The sequence below is a fragment of the Temnothorax nylanderi genome, unplaced genomic scaffold, assembly GCF_030848795.1.
Source record: "Temnothorax nylanderi isolate EJ_2023f unplaced genomic scaffold, tnyl_v1.0 TNYL_tig0003_pilon, whole genome shotgun sequence".
NCBI classification, from domain to species: domain Eukaryota; kingdom Metazoa; phylum Arthropoda; class Insecta; order Hymenoptera; family Formicidae; genus Temnothorax; species Temnothorax nylanderi.
The window spans coordinates 2,538,455-2,555,213 of record NW_027249065.1 but is presented as its reverse complement, the minus strand read 5'-3'; the positions used below and the strand labels follow the sequence as shown (position 1 = coordinate 2,555,213).

At 33.2% G+C, this 16,759-nt stretch overlaps 2 protein-coding genes and 1 long non-coding RNA gene across 4 annotated transcripts; 1 reads left to right on the top strand and 2 right to left on the bottom strand.

Moving 5' to 3' along the window:
* Window positions 1-1,721: 1,721 nt before the first annotated feature.
* LOC139770219 (F-box/LRR-repeat protein 4-like) lies at window positions 1,722-4,390 on the bottom strand. Its single transcript, XM_071701992.1, has 5 exons — window positions 3,972-4,390; window positions 3,696-3,882; window positions 3,248-3,608; window positions 2,352-2,679; window positions 1,722-2,205 (listed from the first exon to the last, which is right to left on the bottom strand). The coding sequence occupies exons 1-5, from the start codon at window positions 4,226-4,228 to the stop codon at window positions 1,902-1,904; spliced, it is 1,437 nt and encodes a 478-aa protein (XP_071558093.1). The 5' UTR covers window positions 4,229-4,390; the 3' UTR covers window positions 1,722-1,901.
* A 133-nt stretch (window positions 4,391-4,523) lies between these two features.
* Window positions 4,524-6,416, bottom strand: LOC139770215 (uncharacterized). Its single transcript, XR_011717694.1, has 3 exons — window positions 5,654-6,416; window positions 4,756-5,007; window positions 4,524-4,642 (listed from the first exon to the last, which is right to left on the bottom strand). It is a non-coding gene; the product is annotated as an uncharacterized lncRNA (long non-coding RNA).
* Window positions 6,417-9,526: 3,110 nt separating this feature from the next.
* On the top strand, window positions 9,527-13,535 carry Tdrd3 (Tudor domain containing 3). 2 transcript variants are annotated; one of them, XM_071704898.1, is made up of 11 exons: window positions 9,527-9,931; window positions 10,088-10,172; window positions 10,276-10,475; window positions 10,553-10,700; window positions 10,776-11,009; window positions 11,091-11,224; window positions 11,310-11,552; window positions 11,703-12,333; window positions 12,583-12,696; window positions 12,771-12,867; window positions 12,974-13,535. In XM_071704898.1, exons 1-11 carry the CDS (start codon window positions 9,906-9,908, stop codon window positions 13,144-13,146), a joined length of 2,085 nt encoding a protein of 694 aa, XP_071560999.1. In that variant the 5' UTR covers window positions 9,527-9,905; the 3' UTR covers window positions 13,147-13,535. The 2 variants fall into 2 exon arrangements, with proteins under 2 accessions (XP_071560999.1, XP_071560988.1); XM_071704887.1 differs by having other exon boundaries at window positions 12,971-13,535.
* Window positions 13,536-16,759: the final 3,224 nt, after the last annotated feature.

Sequence of the window (16,759 nt, the reverse complement as noted above, 5' to 3'; positions counted from 1 at the left end):
TTTTCTTAAGTTATCTTTTTGATAAAACAAAAACCGTGTGAAAGACATCTCTTGATCTTATTGAAAAAGTCATCGTAGAAAAAAAATACTCTTTCGTCATCTCTTTTATGTCTTTCAATGAAAGTAAAAGAATGGTAAAAATATATTTCCGCGGTCAATCAAATATAGTTATTATTTTATATTTATATTGAACATCAAAACTCAATATACCGATTGAAAAAACTGTTTTATTCTGCAGTTTTATTTTGCTTGTAAGATAAGCCAGCCCGTTTATTAGTATAGTCACTGGCTGCGTTCAGCAGAGAAAACTGCCTTGCAATTGTAAAATTTAGGAATCTGATTGATGTATACTTTTAATTTTTATCAGAGCTAAAAGTACACAAATCAAATTCACGAATTTTACAAAAGTTGCAAAGCAGCTTTCTCTGCTGAACGTAGCCATTTTTAATTCCCTTCAATTTTGTACATATAATCCATCCATCCATCCACACATATCTAAAAAAGGCATGTAAAGTTGATACTCGAATTTATTAAAGTTTATTGTTGTCTCGTTTCCGCGATGCTGACTGGTTCTCTCGCTGCGCTTACTTCATGAGCAGCTGTCATATTTTGACAATTGTGTGCATCAAGGAGTTAATATTGTAATAGTGATTATAAATAGCGCGCGCAATGAAGTGCTCGTCTGGTATGTGTCGTGTTATAAAAGACTAATATTTGAATTTTATTAACAACTTTAAATATTAGATAATTTTTAATGATAAATTTTTAGACAATTTTTGAGATTATATTTAAACATTAAGATTACAATTAACAAAATAAATCTTGTCCTACAGAGAATAATGTATAAGGTATTTTTAAAAACTATTTTTAAAAACATTAATTATCACTGAAATTACTTCTTCAACTTTTCTATTAACAAAATTGTACTTCGATTATAGAATATTATGTATGAGCAATTCCACGTCAAATCGGATGAAAAATGACCTTGTATTTTTTAAATCGATCGGAATTTTTTTACACAAAATATACATATAAAGGTGATTTTTCGCGTGACTCTGGTATAAGCAACCAAAGTGTACCAAACTGCACCAGCAACAATAGTAACCACCGATAGCAACTTTGGTGTATGTACCAAACCATAACCAAACGATTGCCAAAAATTGCCTAAAATAAGAAGATTGTATTTGTTTGTTCGTTCAAAATATTTTCTTGCAGAAGTAAACAATACAATTTTCATGAAAAATGAAGTTGTTACTTTAAAAATTAATATCTCTGGTTATACTTGTAATAGAGAAATCTTCCGAAAAGCATTTTAAAGCTAAGGAAGCAATCCTTTTTATAAAAATATTTTAAGTTACAAGAAATTGCAAAATCCAATTGTTATAAGTAATTGAAATGTTTAATGATTTTTTTCACCAGAAAATACAATTTTTTTAATTTTCAAAATAATGCTATTTTATTCTTTATTTTATTCTAAAGGTATACATATTTTTTATTTTATAGAGAAACGATGGATTCTTTTTTTATATATATTTTTAATGACTAAGGCGCCGCGCCGTGCTCGTGGCTCGAATAGTACAACACATCGATTTCTTCGGAAATCTCTTGTAGGATGAATGTACAGTATGAATGAGACATCGCCCAAAAAAAGTTAAAAGGATTAAATTATGAAAAGGAAAAGAAAGATTAAACTGTTCGAAAATAACAAAATTATAAATAAATATGATCAAATATCTTGTTTTTTATTAGACATTAACTTCTTTTACACACCAACCTAATTTAACAAATAATTTTTACAGAGTAATATGTGAGTATAAAAATATAAAAATTTAAAAACTAAGCGTAACTAAAAAGTAAATTGAGATATGTCCTAAACTAGCAAACATAAACTATTGAAATTATCAGGGGAGTATATAGACGGACACATGTGGATATCTCTCCTTCCATTGATTAACCAATTCATCCTCTATATCAAAGCTTATGAAATAAAACTCTTGCAGTTTAGGACATTGTTCGAAAATAACGGAATAATTATCAGGTGTTTCAAGTGTCACATAATCAAGATATAACTTTTTCAAGTTTCTGCACTGCGCTAGTAATTCCAACCGGTGATCAGTGAGGACAGCATCGCACAAATAAACTTCTTGCAAGTTTTGATAAGAGGAAAGTAATTTAAATAAGCTATCATCAGTAACTGAATCGCATCTGTAACAAAAATGATGTAATTAGTACAGTACTTTAATTGCAAAGAGAAAATTCATGTAACTTTTTCAAGATGCTCGCAAAAGAAGCAAACCAATAAAGAATACAATAATATGTATTTTAAAAGAAAATGTAGCACACACACTTACAAGTCACTGAATTTAAGATCCATTTTTTGTAAATTCTTACAGTTAGCGAGGGCATTAATACCCTCAGATGTAAGATCATGTATAGATAAATTATATATTACTTCCAAGTTAGGACACGAATTTGCCAACTCTATTAGAACTGCATCGTTTATTAAGTCGGGATCTGTCAATAACTGACGCATCCGTTGATTATTTTGCAGTATTTTGCAAAGACGTTCAGTTTTTATATCTGTATCATAAAGGTTTAAACGTTCCAAACCTTCCAGCTTCTCGAGGTACGAAAATCCTTCGTCGTCTATACCCCAACAATGACTTACTAGATTCAGTTCTAAGAAAAATATGTATTGGTTATATGCAATTTACCCATAATCTTGACAATTATATATACAGGGTGTTCTATTTAAAAAATATGCTTAAGTACATAAAGAACATCGAGTTTTAGAAAAAAAATGTTTCGAACAAAAATTGATTGGCTTTGAAAGAGGCACAAAATAATAAAGTCAGTTTGACCTTGCGTGACAATTTCAAAGTCACGGAAAAGTCACATAGAAATTTTTTTATGGAAACCTAAATTCATTATTGTAGTACCTTATAGCTGACCTTTACAAATGTTTATGATTAAGTTGAATTTTATGCAGAATTTTCTGAGTTTATGAGTTATGAGGCATTAATGTTTGAACAATACCGGCATTAGCGTTACCCGGTGTACACTTTTGTTTAATCGGAGAATTTGTACATCATGTAACTTTAAAAAAAAGCTGATGGAATGTAAGTATGTATGTGGGCGTGTTTGATTTCATTAATAAAATATTCAAATGTTGCAGCATTAACTTGTATACAAGATTAAATACAGGATTCGAGATGCCGAACACACACACACACACACACACACATACCTTTTAAATTTTTGCATATCTCTGAAATTTTAAGTAGCGCCTGATTGTCAACAGATATGCAGTGACGTAGTCTTAAGTGCGTTAAACGCATGCCGCAATTATCAAGAAAGTTTACGAAATCCTTAACATCAAAGATGCTTGCTGTAAGATCCAACTGTTGCAAATATTTACATCTAGGTGTAAAATAACAAAATATGTCGTGCATACGAGTATATTTGTCAGATTTGATACATCGCAAGTTCAAACATGTGTAGAGTAGAGGATCTCGTGACAAATTATTGAAGCGCATATTATACACTTCATTCATGCGGCATAACGTTATCAAATCTAAGTATTTAAATATTTTTAGTATTATTTCATTCTGTAAAGATAAAATATAAAACTTTAATACTGAACTGACATTGCAATAAATATTATGATGAGAAATAGACTTCTTGGAATACTTTACAGGAAGCGTAGATAAACTGCAACGTGATAGGTCCTTGAATTCATCCGATGAGAGTTTCATACGCTTGGCATAATTCGAATCACTTTTTAATGAAATACGACGCGAGTATCTCGGTCCAAGAGGTTGCTCATAAGCATAAATTACATCCTGGGATACATCCAAATTACATCCAGCGATATTTATATCGCTGCAAATAACATCGGAACAAATTAATTTTTATTTTATTGAAAGAATAAAAGAATATTGAATATTAATTAATATCAACGATTATCATACCTTTCCCAAATAACACAATATTTGGAAAAATTCTGTTGCAGATGAACTATATCCAAGTGTGCACTTTCTAAATCTGCTGTTAAATTATGAACAACGTCATGACATGGAGAGTACATGCAGTTAATTCTTTTTAACACGTTTGTTAAACTCTCATTAGCATTTCTAGAAACAATTAATTTTGATGTACCGATAAGCATCACAGCATCTATCTTTGAACAAGATTGAGGTGAGCTGTCCTTAAATACTAATCTGAGCATTTTGGTTTTAAAATTACACGGATGCGACAACGGTGGAGAAAATAATCTTGATGTAGGGGATACAATCTGAGACGATTCATCCCACAATTTAAACCACTCATTATTAAAATTTTGAGCCGAAATTTGAATTACGCTTCCAGGATTACATATTTCGTAAATACAGACTCTGATTGGATATACAGATTCATGAAACTCGATATCTTCAAAATAGAAAATATAATTATACTCTCTTCTCAACAAAACCGTATCTTTTACAGTATCTTATTTGTTAATTCAAGTGTATTACATACCAATATACTTATCGCTCGTCGTCTTATCCAGTCCTATTGTCCTATCAATAAGATTAATAATACGTCTTTCGAAAAAATCTTCGTTTTGTATTGGAGATATTGAAATGTCGAAATCATACTGCCTCTATATTAGAAATTCAAAATGTGTCAAATAGTAGAAAATCTCTTAACATAAATTTATAGATAGCGATTACGTTGTACAGGGCAATAGCAGACAGTACCAGGAAATACACATACCAACATTTTTCCAGAAAAAAATGGTAAATGAAATAGTTGTCCATAGTTTTGAAATTTGGGTGGCCCAATTATATCAGGGGCAGTAAAAAATATGCTAAAATTCTGATGGTGCCTGGGAACAAATCTCTTCTTCGCAAATTGATAGATGAAGTCAACACTATCCTCTTCTCCTACGGATACTCTGCCGACATAGGGATATCGACTGCAACTCTCGCAGTATAAAGGTTGATAATGGGATGTCATATTTTCTCCCTAAAAAACGACAAAAAATATGGAGAATATAGTAATCCTTGCTTTTGTAGTATATGCTAGAATGTATGTTAATATCATATATTTATAATTATAGCGGTAAGGTTATATAATCTAAGTTTATCTCTTGCTTCCATTCACATTGCTGGTACTGAAATTATTACATAGTCGGCATATATATATAATTATTAAATAATTAATTATTTTTAAAGAAATAACAGTTTTTATTTTGCTAATATAAAAAAATGTTTTTTTATAAATCTGAAATATCGCAAACTCTGTGTTCTTCTACCACCACGTGGCACACACATGCATGAACACAAAAGATAGAACAAAAAATTACAAAATTTAAATTGCTCACATTTGCCACACTTAAACTCAATTTCTGAATGACTAAGGTACATTATCTACAATAGCCGTAAGAGTAGATGTAAGACGTAAGCAGTGAGCTATTGACTAATAAGATTTTTACAATTCAAGAATGATCGTCTGAATTATAGTTGTACAATTTTTACTTGGATTACGGCTTACCGCATACTCTTATACGGCTATTGTAGAAAGGGCTTAAGATTTTCCAAAATGTATCTTTTATCTTATTTTCCGATAACGTTATAGCGTGTTTCACCACGTGGTAGAAGAATATACCTACATCACATACACGTGCACGAGCACCAAAGGAAAAGACATTGCAAAATTTAATTTGCTCACGTACGCTACACTTATGCTTACGCTTCTAAGTGACTAAACAATTTTTCAAAACGTATTTTTTCATTTATTTAATGTATCCTTTATCTCATTGTTTGATACAAGTTATACTTTATAGTGATCCAACAATAATAAAAGTTAAACAAGATGACACAGTGAATAAAGAGGATTACCGAAAATTTAACTTGGAACTAAATCAAAAAATTGATCAGAATAACTAATTTCTATCGATTTTCATACTACTCACTGCTTATCAACAAATCAGATTTGATTTTTTCCGTATAAAATGAAAAAATCATGAAAGAGAAGAAACATTGGAACACATGGTTAATGAGCATACACTATTTCTGTGATGTGGCTCCACGTATCTAGATTATATACTAGGTAGGCTGCCAACTCCCACGAAATACAACGACCTACATGTGGAATGTTACATCCGAATCTAGAGATTCAGATAAATTACTGGAAAGCAAACAAATACTAGCTAGAGGGATGGAAGGACACAAGCAGATAGGGAAAGTAGCGTTTTCTACTGGGACTAAACTACCCAGACAGCACATAACACTAAAAGATAACGAAAAAGATATTTTTCTTAAGTTATCTTTTTGATAAAACGAAAAGCTGTGTGAAATACACCTTTTGGGCTTATTGAAAAAGTCATCAAAAATATATACCCTTTCATCATCTCTTTTATGATGTCTTTCAATAAAAACAAAAGATTATGTTAAAAATATCTTTCCGGCCAATCAAAAATAGTTATTATTTTGCATTATTATTTCATATTTATATTAAACATCAAAACTCAATATATCGATCAGAAAAGTAAAAACTGTTTTATTCAGTTTTATTGTGCCTGCAGGATAATCCGCTCGTAGCCCGTTAGAAGCGAGAAATGATATACTGAGAATTCTTTCGTGTCATTTTTAAACAAAAAGATATTTGAATGAAAAAAAACACTTCTGATCGCTTATATGTTATTTTATCCAGAGAGAAATATTAAAATAATATATATTAAGTTTTAACAATACATACTGCCGAGTACTTATTGATTTGTCATATCACACACACACACACACACACACACACACACACATTTATATAATTATTATATTAAAAAATTACTAACATATAGTTTCCAAAATCATTTTACTCTCCCAATCAAATGCATGATTAAACTGCAGAATGTGTTCAGATAACACTGAATGCTTTGATTGATCTAGTTTTATATTATTTATGTGTTCTTTTAATCCAATAATATTTCTTATTTGTGTGCTGCTTATTTCTTTCTATTACTGTAGCTTAGTATTAAAATCTATGAAATTGAAACTGTTGTTTGCCGTGGTATACTGCATTAATAAAAATTAAAAATTAAATACATGCTTCATATATTACGATAAAAATTTGCGCCCGCGCATGTTTTAAATCTAGAAAATCAAAATTACAATTTGCGCTGCATTCATAAAAGATAAAAAGTTAATGCAAAACATGCAGTAAGCTAGGTGTAAATTAATTCTTAAATATTTGAAATTAATTTGAACTTTTACCGTAAACATTATTCATGTTATTTATATATTAGACGATTTTTGGCGATCGTTTGGTATGGTTTGGTACATATACCAAAGCTGCTATCGGTGGTTGCTATTGGTTCTGGTGCAGTTTGGTATCCTTTGGTTGCTTATACCAGAGTCACGCCAAAAATCGCCTATTGTATTTTTTTTGTTAAAATAAATAAGAAAGAAAAAAATAGGAAATATTTTACTGTTATAGAATATGCTATAATAAAAGATGATAATGATAAAATAATTTTCGTAAAAGTAAAATTGTTTTTAAATCTGATATTATTTCTCATTCTTTCAGTCAAACACTTTATAAGCAAAATTTTTAGGAAATATAACTTTAGATTTATTTTTATACGCATAATAAAAATGAACGGATATAAAGTGTTTTATAATCAGGTGCCAGGCAGGCACGCTTTCGCACTGTCAACGTATGTGATACGGGGTATCCAGCGAGTTCTATTAGCAAACCTGCAATTATATTCATAAATATACAACTATTATATACGAAAATAATAGATTGCGCGCGACACTCGTACGGCACTCCTAATTACATCCATATCTATTTGCCATTTATTTATTCTTTATTCTTTACTTCCCAAGTAGCAAGATGACGTCTAAAGACGTCTTATTGACGTTAGAGGACGTCATTAGGACATTATTAATACGTCATTTGACGTCACTCTGCTACCTGGGTTATTATGTACTAGTGAAAAATAACACGAAGTTTGGCGGAAATTTGAAAATTGTGCGGCCAACTTCGTCACTCATTGCAGCGATAATTACACCTGTTGCGCGTATTTCGTACCCTGAATAATAAACAGTACGCGCTCGCTTGTTACGGTTATACTTGTGTTACTACTATTTCAAATTATAACGTGCATGAGTGAGTGTACATGCGAAATGTTAAATTAAAGATAAATATCTGTGAAATGTAATACGAGCGTCGATTGCTCTGCACGATAAATTTCCAATCAGTGAATCTCGTGAAATAGCAAGCCATGCACCAATATACGAACACCGAATGCTATTATTAAATATCAAAATGTTAAATTCGCACTTATTAATTAAACGCCTCTCGACGTCACTCGATCAATTCTCGTACATTATTATTTGTTTTGTAACAGTTTAAATTTTAAATATTTCATTTCATGACGTAGTAAACAGTTCGTATGTGACAGTTTGAGCATTTGTTTTATTCACCTGTGGCGCATAAACCGTGTGACTTTACATATACATTACAGTGGTTACCTTTCCATGCCATTCTTATGCCAAAGCTCGAACAAAGAGACAGCTGAGCGAGCCACGCGCGTTTAGTGTGCTGCCGTAATTAATTATAATACATCAAATAAAATACTTGATATGTGTTTTAAGATTTTAAGAATGCTTGCAATTTCATAAAACCGCGATTTATTATTAAAATTGCGTGAGATTCCTTCAAAATCGCTCTGAGATCCAGGCAAAATGTTTTTCTGAGTCTCCGAGACTCAGGTAAAATTTTTTATCTAGATCTGTAGGGATCCACAATACTTTTCTTTCTTTATATCTCAGATAAACGTTAGTATTTTTTACCTCTTTTTTTTTAATTGAAACACTATATAAGGTCTGTTTAAGCAAATAAAGGCTTAAGGCAAAAGGAGAATTTTTATACGTCTAGAAAAATCATGTTTCTATATGTTTCTTGTATATAAACTTATACAGAGATTTAACCGATTTGATACTTGAAATTACCTGATCAATATTAATATTTACAATAAAAATCAATTGATAAAATAGGACAATATGGAACTACATTACAATTATCAACTACATAAGTATCCACCAAGCCTTTTTTAAAATTTCCGTCATTATCGTCGACGATAAATATCTTTATATCCATTCCGGTCTCTTCAAGGTAGGATTTAGGATAATACAGAAAATAGAAAATATCAATTGAGAAATTTATTTTAAAATATATTTATTTATCCTAACATACATATAGTATATTACATATAAGAATTCTTTTATCTCTATATGTATTTTCTATCTAAAATACAAATTGTGCGCTTACATTGTACTTTTCGTTTAATTTTTTACATTATTACTATATTGTTCGTGTAAATCTTATAATAATGAGAATAAAATTAATTTAATTTAAGCTCAAATTAATTTGAATTAATAATAAAAATTTAAAAAACAGTAATTTAAACCGAAGCATCGTTGGCGCGCCGCTCGGTCTGTCACTTTTCACGTCTATGGTCGGAACGCACGCTGCTCCGAGCATGCAAGATGGCGACGAGTGTTTTCAGGTTGTATAGGTGCGGTTCCCTCGTCTGAGCGATCTCGTAGTTGCTGCACCAGTGCGCGACACTCCGTTTCCTCGCGTAGTAGGCCGTGCCCGCGAGAAACAGCCTCGACGGAAACTCGGAGGTGCCCGCGGCCAACGAGTCGTCGCAACTCGGGGAAACTCGAACCTCCTCCATCGATCCCCTCGTCGCACCTGGTCGCACCTTCGAAAACGCGTGTCAGCTGTCAGATGTTTGTATACGCGCGGTCGTGTGCGGCGCGTCGCGAATTCACGGACGGCACGCAATAGCGGCGTCGATTTCATGAGGCACGACCGGGTCTTTCCTCGACAAAGAGAGACAGTCCGGCAGAAACATGGAGAACCTGGAGGCATTGGGATGGTGAGTAAGGTGTACATACTCTTCCAGTTTCTCCGCTGACGTTCCACTGGAAAAGGAATTTATCCTCTTCCTCTTGCACGTGGTCCCCACGATCGCTCCAAGTCCACTCAATATTTGCAACCCCTTCATCTACATTAATCGCCCTCCTTTCGCCAGGTATCTATCAGATCATGGTTATGATGTGGCCACCGATTCAGGTAGCTTGGTGGACACGCAGAAGATAGTAAAACGACTGTTGGATGTACGTATCAATGTGGTTCTTTATGAGTCAATGTGATTGACTGGGTGTTGAGAATTTATTTGAGAGACGTGAGTGAATGAGAAAAAATTTATATTATTTACAGCTCGACTTGAGAGAGATTGGCAGCGGGAATGGAGATATTGGTCAGGGCAACATTGTGTTGCAAATACAAAAGATACGTAATGTAGCTACGCCCAAAGGAAACGAAGAATCGAGATCAGTTCCGCGGATGTTAAAATTATCGTTGACAGATGGGAAGAATAATTTTCAAGCCTTAGAAGTTGAACATATATCGGCTTTAAGGTAAATGTATTAGATTGCGTTATTGCCTTGTTTTGCTTTTTACAACTGTCTCTTCTAATCATCTGTTTTACATGTAGTTTAAACACGCCACCTGGTACAAAGATACTGATAAAATCAGGAACTCTACCTGTGTCACATGGACTCTTTTTATTGACACCAGCGCATTTAATTTACGTACTTGGGGGAAAAGTTGCCAGTTTAGTGGAAAAATGGGAATTAAATAAGGTGAAACACATTTTACTTGATTAGTTAATTTTATTTAATGGATATGGCATATGTACAGAACTGCTTTTGTTATAGAAATTAGCTTCACATACTCGAGTAAGATCTGCCGATGAAGGTGGGCCACCACCGTGGATACCATTTGGTAAAAAAATCGTAAAAGTATCCGAGCAAGATAAGAACTTCAAAGCCCTGGCAGAAAAAGAAAAACCTAGCAAGGAGAATACGGAGTTTGAAGCTCAGCGCAAGGATGCGATAGCGGAAGCTGCCAAGCAAGGCAGTAAGAAAGTATTTGGCGGCGGGACTAAACAGGTTGACTTGCTTTTATATGTTCCATTAAATTAAAAGTTTGCGTTGATGTCTGAAAATCTAATTTATGTGCGTTTTTCACAGCTATTGGATCATAGCGTACAGAAAATCGTGGATCGTGGATTTACCATAGAGCAGGCAGAATACGCTTTGAGAGTTAATAGAAATAACGTGGATAAAGCACTGAGAAGCCTGCAAAAGACCGACAGCAGATATAAGTAAGAGAATTTATTTTTATTTTTTTCTATTTTTCTTCTTCATACACTTATCGTCAGTTATTATTGAATTATAATCTTATTGCAGTAACGCCAAGGAATCTCGCGAACCACGAGAGCCGCGTGGCAAACGGGAAAAGAAAACCGAGGACAGTAAACCAAGCAGCGGAAAAATATCCCTATTCGACTTTCTCGAGGATAAATTACCTGTACAACCTGAGAGCGTCGAAGCAACTAATTTGTTTCAAAACAGCTACATACAAAATAATGAAAGTAATCAAGATCGTTTTGAATCAAGAGGTTTTGATGCACAAAGTGGAAGAGGTGGACGGTACGTATCTTACTGAATTAATATATTATCTAATATATTACTAATATATTTGATATATAATATATACCAAACCATAACTATCTTACCAAGCAAAATCGTAAAATATTTAATGAAGTATTGTAATGACTCTTAATTGATCTCTCTTAATAGGAATCAAAAAGGTGGTCGTGGTGGTTATCAACCACCTCCGAGATATTCAGAGGACCATAGAAATAGTAAGCGAACAAATAACAGTAACTCCGCCATGTACTCGCAATATAACGGTGCTACTCATGCACCGCAGAACAAACCGCCGCGATTTCAACGTAACCAGGAACCTCAATATCAGTATCAACACGACGGAGGCAGAGAAACGTATCAGAAGTCTTCTCAGTCGATTGATTACAGAAATACGTTTGCTCAGTCGCGTACAAGTAACGTAAACGCCAGTGATAGCGGTAACGATACCAGAATCCAGACTGAGGGAAAGAATCTCGGTAGTAACAGAAACTATAATCACCTCGAGCCCGAGGCCGGAAATAGGCATTCTTATGATGCTTCTTATAATAGGCATAATCGAGCTCAGCAAAACGGAACCCCTAAAGTATATTCATCTAATACAACTGAACAGAATTTTAAGAGTCAACCTAGATATCAGCCGAATAGTAACGTTGGGAATAGGATGGCCATGAATCCCAACATGCAAAGAAACGAGAGTAATTACGGTACCCACAACATCAACAGTACATGGGTATGGCAAGTAGGTGACAAGTGTATGGCCAAGTATTGGGAAGATAATAGGGTACGTATCATCTTTTTGTACGAAAATGTTTGAATTTAAGATATATATGAGTTCCCTGAGATGAATTCACCTTACTCTTTTAATTTTTCAATCAATATTGTCTAAAATCGAAATATACATGGGATAACAGTCGGGATCGAACCGGGGATCCGCTGACAAATTGATTGTTTTTACACGGAGTCATATGTCATTCCCATCTTTTTCGTATGTTTTGCGCATTGTTTAATTATTTGTGTACAAAATTTACAGTATTACAATGCCGAAGTCACTGGCGTTTCCGAGAGGACTTGTGTAGTGCAATTTAAAGGATTTGAAAACTATGAGGAAGTGCTCCAGGTGGATTGTATACCAATAACGGACGACGTATGTAAAATAGCACGATGTAAAATTATAATGTTTTTATTGCTGATAATAATCCTTATTAATTACCGTGACAGTATCAGATTCAGGATTATGTTTCGGATACGAGACGGCAAGATCAGCGTTCTAACAATCGACAGCCACGTTACGATCAGAGTTACAATCACATAAATGGTGTGTGACAAATCGTTCGTCTCCAAGTGTTTTTTGTATTACCTTTTATTTTGTACATTGTGAAACATTTTAGCGTCAATATAATTTAAAATGATGATTGCAGCAGGTATGGAATTTCGACGAGGAGGAAGCGGTGCCGTTGGCGGGAATAAGGGATACAATAAAAAACGAGGTCAGCAACGGAGTACGCAACCAATTTATCAACCGCCAGCGCAAAGAAGCCACAATTCTCTGCCAATTAATAATCAAAATAATACTCAACATAATCCTTTTCTTTAACTCTAGTCTCGCATCTTTAGTAAAGAAAAAAGTAAATTCAGATCTTGCTAGATATTGAGGCAGTTGAATTCGCTACTGAGGATTGATCTAACAGGTTGCCACACTAATGGAGAGTTTAGATACCGTTTATATTAACCGTTGATAGGCAGCGAGTTGTGTGCCACATTTGATTTCTATTAAAGCTGAATTGAATACGCGATAACTTAATACGAAACAAGTTGGTTTTTCACGAAGAGGAAAAATTAGGAGGCTCTTACTGTAAAATATCGACTGTGTTCCCAAAATATTGTATTATTTGTATTGTAGAAAAATTAATTCTTACTACTGTAAAACTGGGCAATGTCTGTACCTCGTCCACTTTAGCTGTAATACAGTTCTAATGAAATCTCGCTCGTTTCGCCCTTCAATACCCTTATCGTTAAAGGTAGATGACAAAATACTAATATAAGTTAGATTAGAAAAAAAGTACAAGAGTTTTAATATGAAGTACAAGATGATCTGAATTTAAAAAAAATTAGTTTAAATCTTATTTATATTTATATTTTATATTTATTTTAACAGTAATCGTTCTTCGATATCAGTTGAAAATCGGTATAAAATCTACCTGGTCACGTATATGATGGAACTTCTCGGAATGAATTCTGATCGGAATTATTCGGTTTTTTCTAGAAAACACAACAGAAATTTAGGATATAATTAAACAATTCCGACTGTCATAAATTCCGTTACGTCGTAAATTTCAAGATTACGTCTACATAAATTGTACACAGTCACCGAAAAAATTACAAGTTAATTTTTTTTTAAATTCTATTGATACTTTCCTTTTGAGTTAATACAACACTGTAAGCGTTGATTAAAAAGATTTTCGAAACAGTTCTTGTACTCCACGTCCAGAATCTTCTCTAAATCCGCGGTCAAATTATTTTCCATGTCCTTAATATTATTGTAACGCTTTCCTTTCATTGTTGATTTGAGTTTTGGGAGCAACCAAAAATCATATGGAGCCAAATCAGGTGAATACGAGGGGATATCGAGCGCTGTAATGCCTTTTTCGGCTAAGAAACTGCGTACATTCTTAGATTGGTGCTCCGGTGCATAATCGTGCAGAAGAGACCAAGATCCTGGCTTTCGATATTCAGGCCGAATATCACTTTCATGAATACTGTTCCACAAACATTTCAGAATACCTAAATAATAATCCGTGTTCTCTGCTTGATCTTCCGGTATGAATTCCTTGCGGATAATTCCTTTCGAATCGAAGAAAACAGTCAGCAATGTCTTTATCGTTCGGACCTTAGGCAATGTTTGACATTTCAACGTGGAAGCGTCCTGCTGCTTTGTGATCACCTCATCTTGATGAAACCATGTTTCGCCATAAGTTACGATGTTTTCCTTGAAATCGTTTTGTTTCGAATCACTATCTTCGGCTGCTCTTAGCATGTCTCTGCAGTACTCCACTCTAGCGACTTTTTCATCCTCCGTCAGCATGCGCGGTACGAAGCGTTCACAGATCTTGGACATGTCCAATTTCTTGATCAAAATGTGATGAAGAGCGATTTTAGATATTGAACTGAGCTTCTTAATGATGTGTCTTGTGGACACATAGGGATCCAGAAGTATTTCAGCCACTTCCTTAATGTGATTGGGTGTATAATTGACTGCAATATCTGTTCCTTTATCAATAAATCTCTCATACCATTTCTTCACCTTCGAAATATCTAAACAGGTATTCTCGTATACCCTGTTAAGATCTGCATATGTTTCTTCAACAGGTTTTTTTAATTTTACATAAAATTTGATATTGGTTAATTGTTTTAATTTATTATCATCCATACTGTCAACTTATCAAAAGACGGCGCTGTAAGAAAAAATTTTAAAAAATTAGTCGCACTACAGACTGGACAGACTGTGTATATGATTTATATTATGTTTATACGAACCTCTTTCACGTAGACAAAAATCAGGTTATAATTTACAGACAATATATATATAATTATCTTCCTCTTTTATGTGTATAAAATTAAAACATTTAATTATTGTTAATTTTTCCTGATAATCCTCAAAAAGGTGATAATAGTACTGAAAATATAATTGCAAACAAAATATTAATTTCCGATATTTCTGACAAAGTATGAATTTTTGATAACCCCTTCCTTGATTAGTCATTATTCACATATGGAGGGGTTAAAGCCATAGTGGTGTAAGTCAATTTTTTTGACAACTTTTTTTTTCTTCTTTTTTCAACATATCTGCATGTGTAGACTGCATCTATGAACTTAACTCGATAGGTTAAAAAAAGTGACTTACACCACTATGGCTTTAACCCCTCCATATATGACATGTTAAATATAAATTAAGAGGTAATAACTCTACGCTGGATAAAAATAAATAACTAAAAGTGAAAATCAAGCGGCTAACTTTCGAGCAAATCAAAGGATCATGTTAGTTTAAAAAAAAAGAGATTATTTTACAATAATATAAATACAAATAGTTTGCGTGTTGATCTTCTTGAAACGCAAAAGAATAAATTTGATCAAATTACATGTCAAAAAATATATAAAATTGAGAAGATGTCAAAACAATAATAAAATAAATCGATATTGACATAGTACTTTTATAATAATCCGATAAAATACATAAACACGTAACAATCGAACACATTACGTAAAAACAGTTAAATAAAATTAGCTGTGATTAATGTCGGACTTAATTGCGTAAGTATAATAATAATCAATAATTTTAAACGGCATGATGTAAAGTGGTCAAGATTAATAAAATGAAAAAGAGATGATTCCGACGATCACAACTGAGAGCTTCTTTTATATGTGATATGATGTCTCGTGTCAGACTGACATAGGAACTATAGTTTGTTATTATTATTCTTTGTTATTTATTTCACTTGATGTATTCCGGCGATCCTTATAAGGATCCTTATAAGGATCGCCGGAATACATCAAGTGAAATGAAGAACAAAGAATAATAACAAACAGTGATCAAGACCTTGTGTTTATAATCTAAGGCTGCGTTCCAGAACCACGCTCTTAGCGCAAAGAGTGTGCTCTGTCCTTGCTCAACTTTCTGTAAGTAACAAAGATAGAACGACGCTCGAGCGTTAAGAGCGTGGTTTTGGAAAGTGTTTTAAATTTTGCTGACTCCTGGAGGACGTCAAAATGGGAATCATCCATCAATTCAATAACTCCGTGTCCTTGCTAGAATTTATACCATTGATTTGCTCTTTGAGCAAATGCTCAATTATGCATTATAAAAATGCATTATATAATTTTCCGATTTTTCTGATAAAATGTGATATATATAAATGTGATCAAGTACCTATAAGGTCTGTTAGTTTTAGCTAAACTTCTCTTGCACAATTCATCTTCTTTCTTTTTCTCTCCAACGTGAAAAGGATGAGAGGAAAGATGAACCGTGTAAGAAATTCAGCTAAAACAAGCATGCAGGTTTATAATCTGATAAAAATATAAAATTCCGATGAAATATAAATTTTCGATGATCCTCTCCGTAGATTCTTCATTATCAACATAGATGACAAGTTAAACATAGTTTACATTGTATACACGTAAATGTAACTTATTAATTATGTTTTACACGTAAA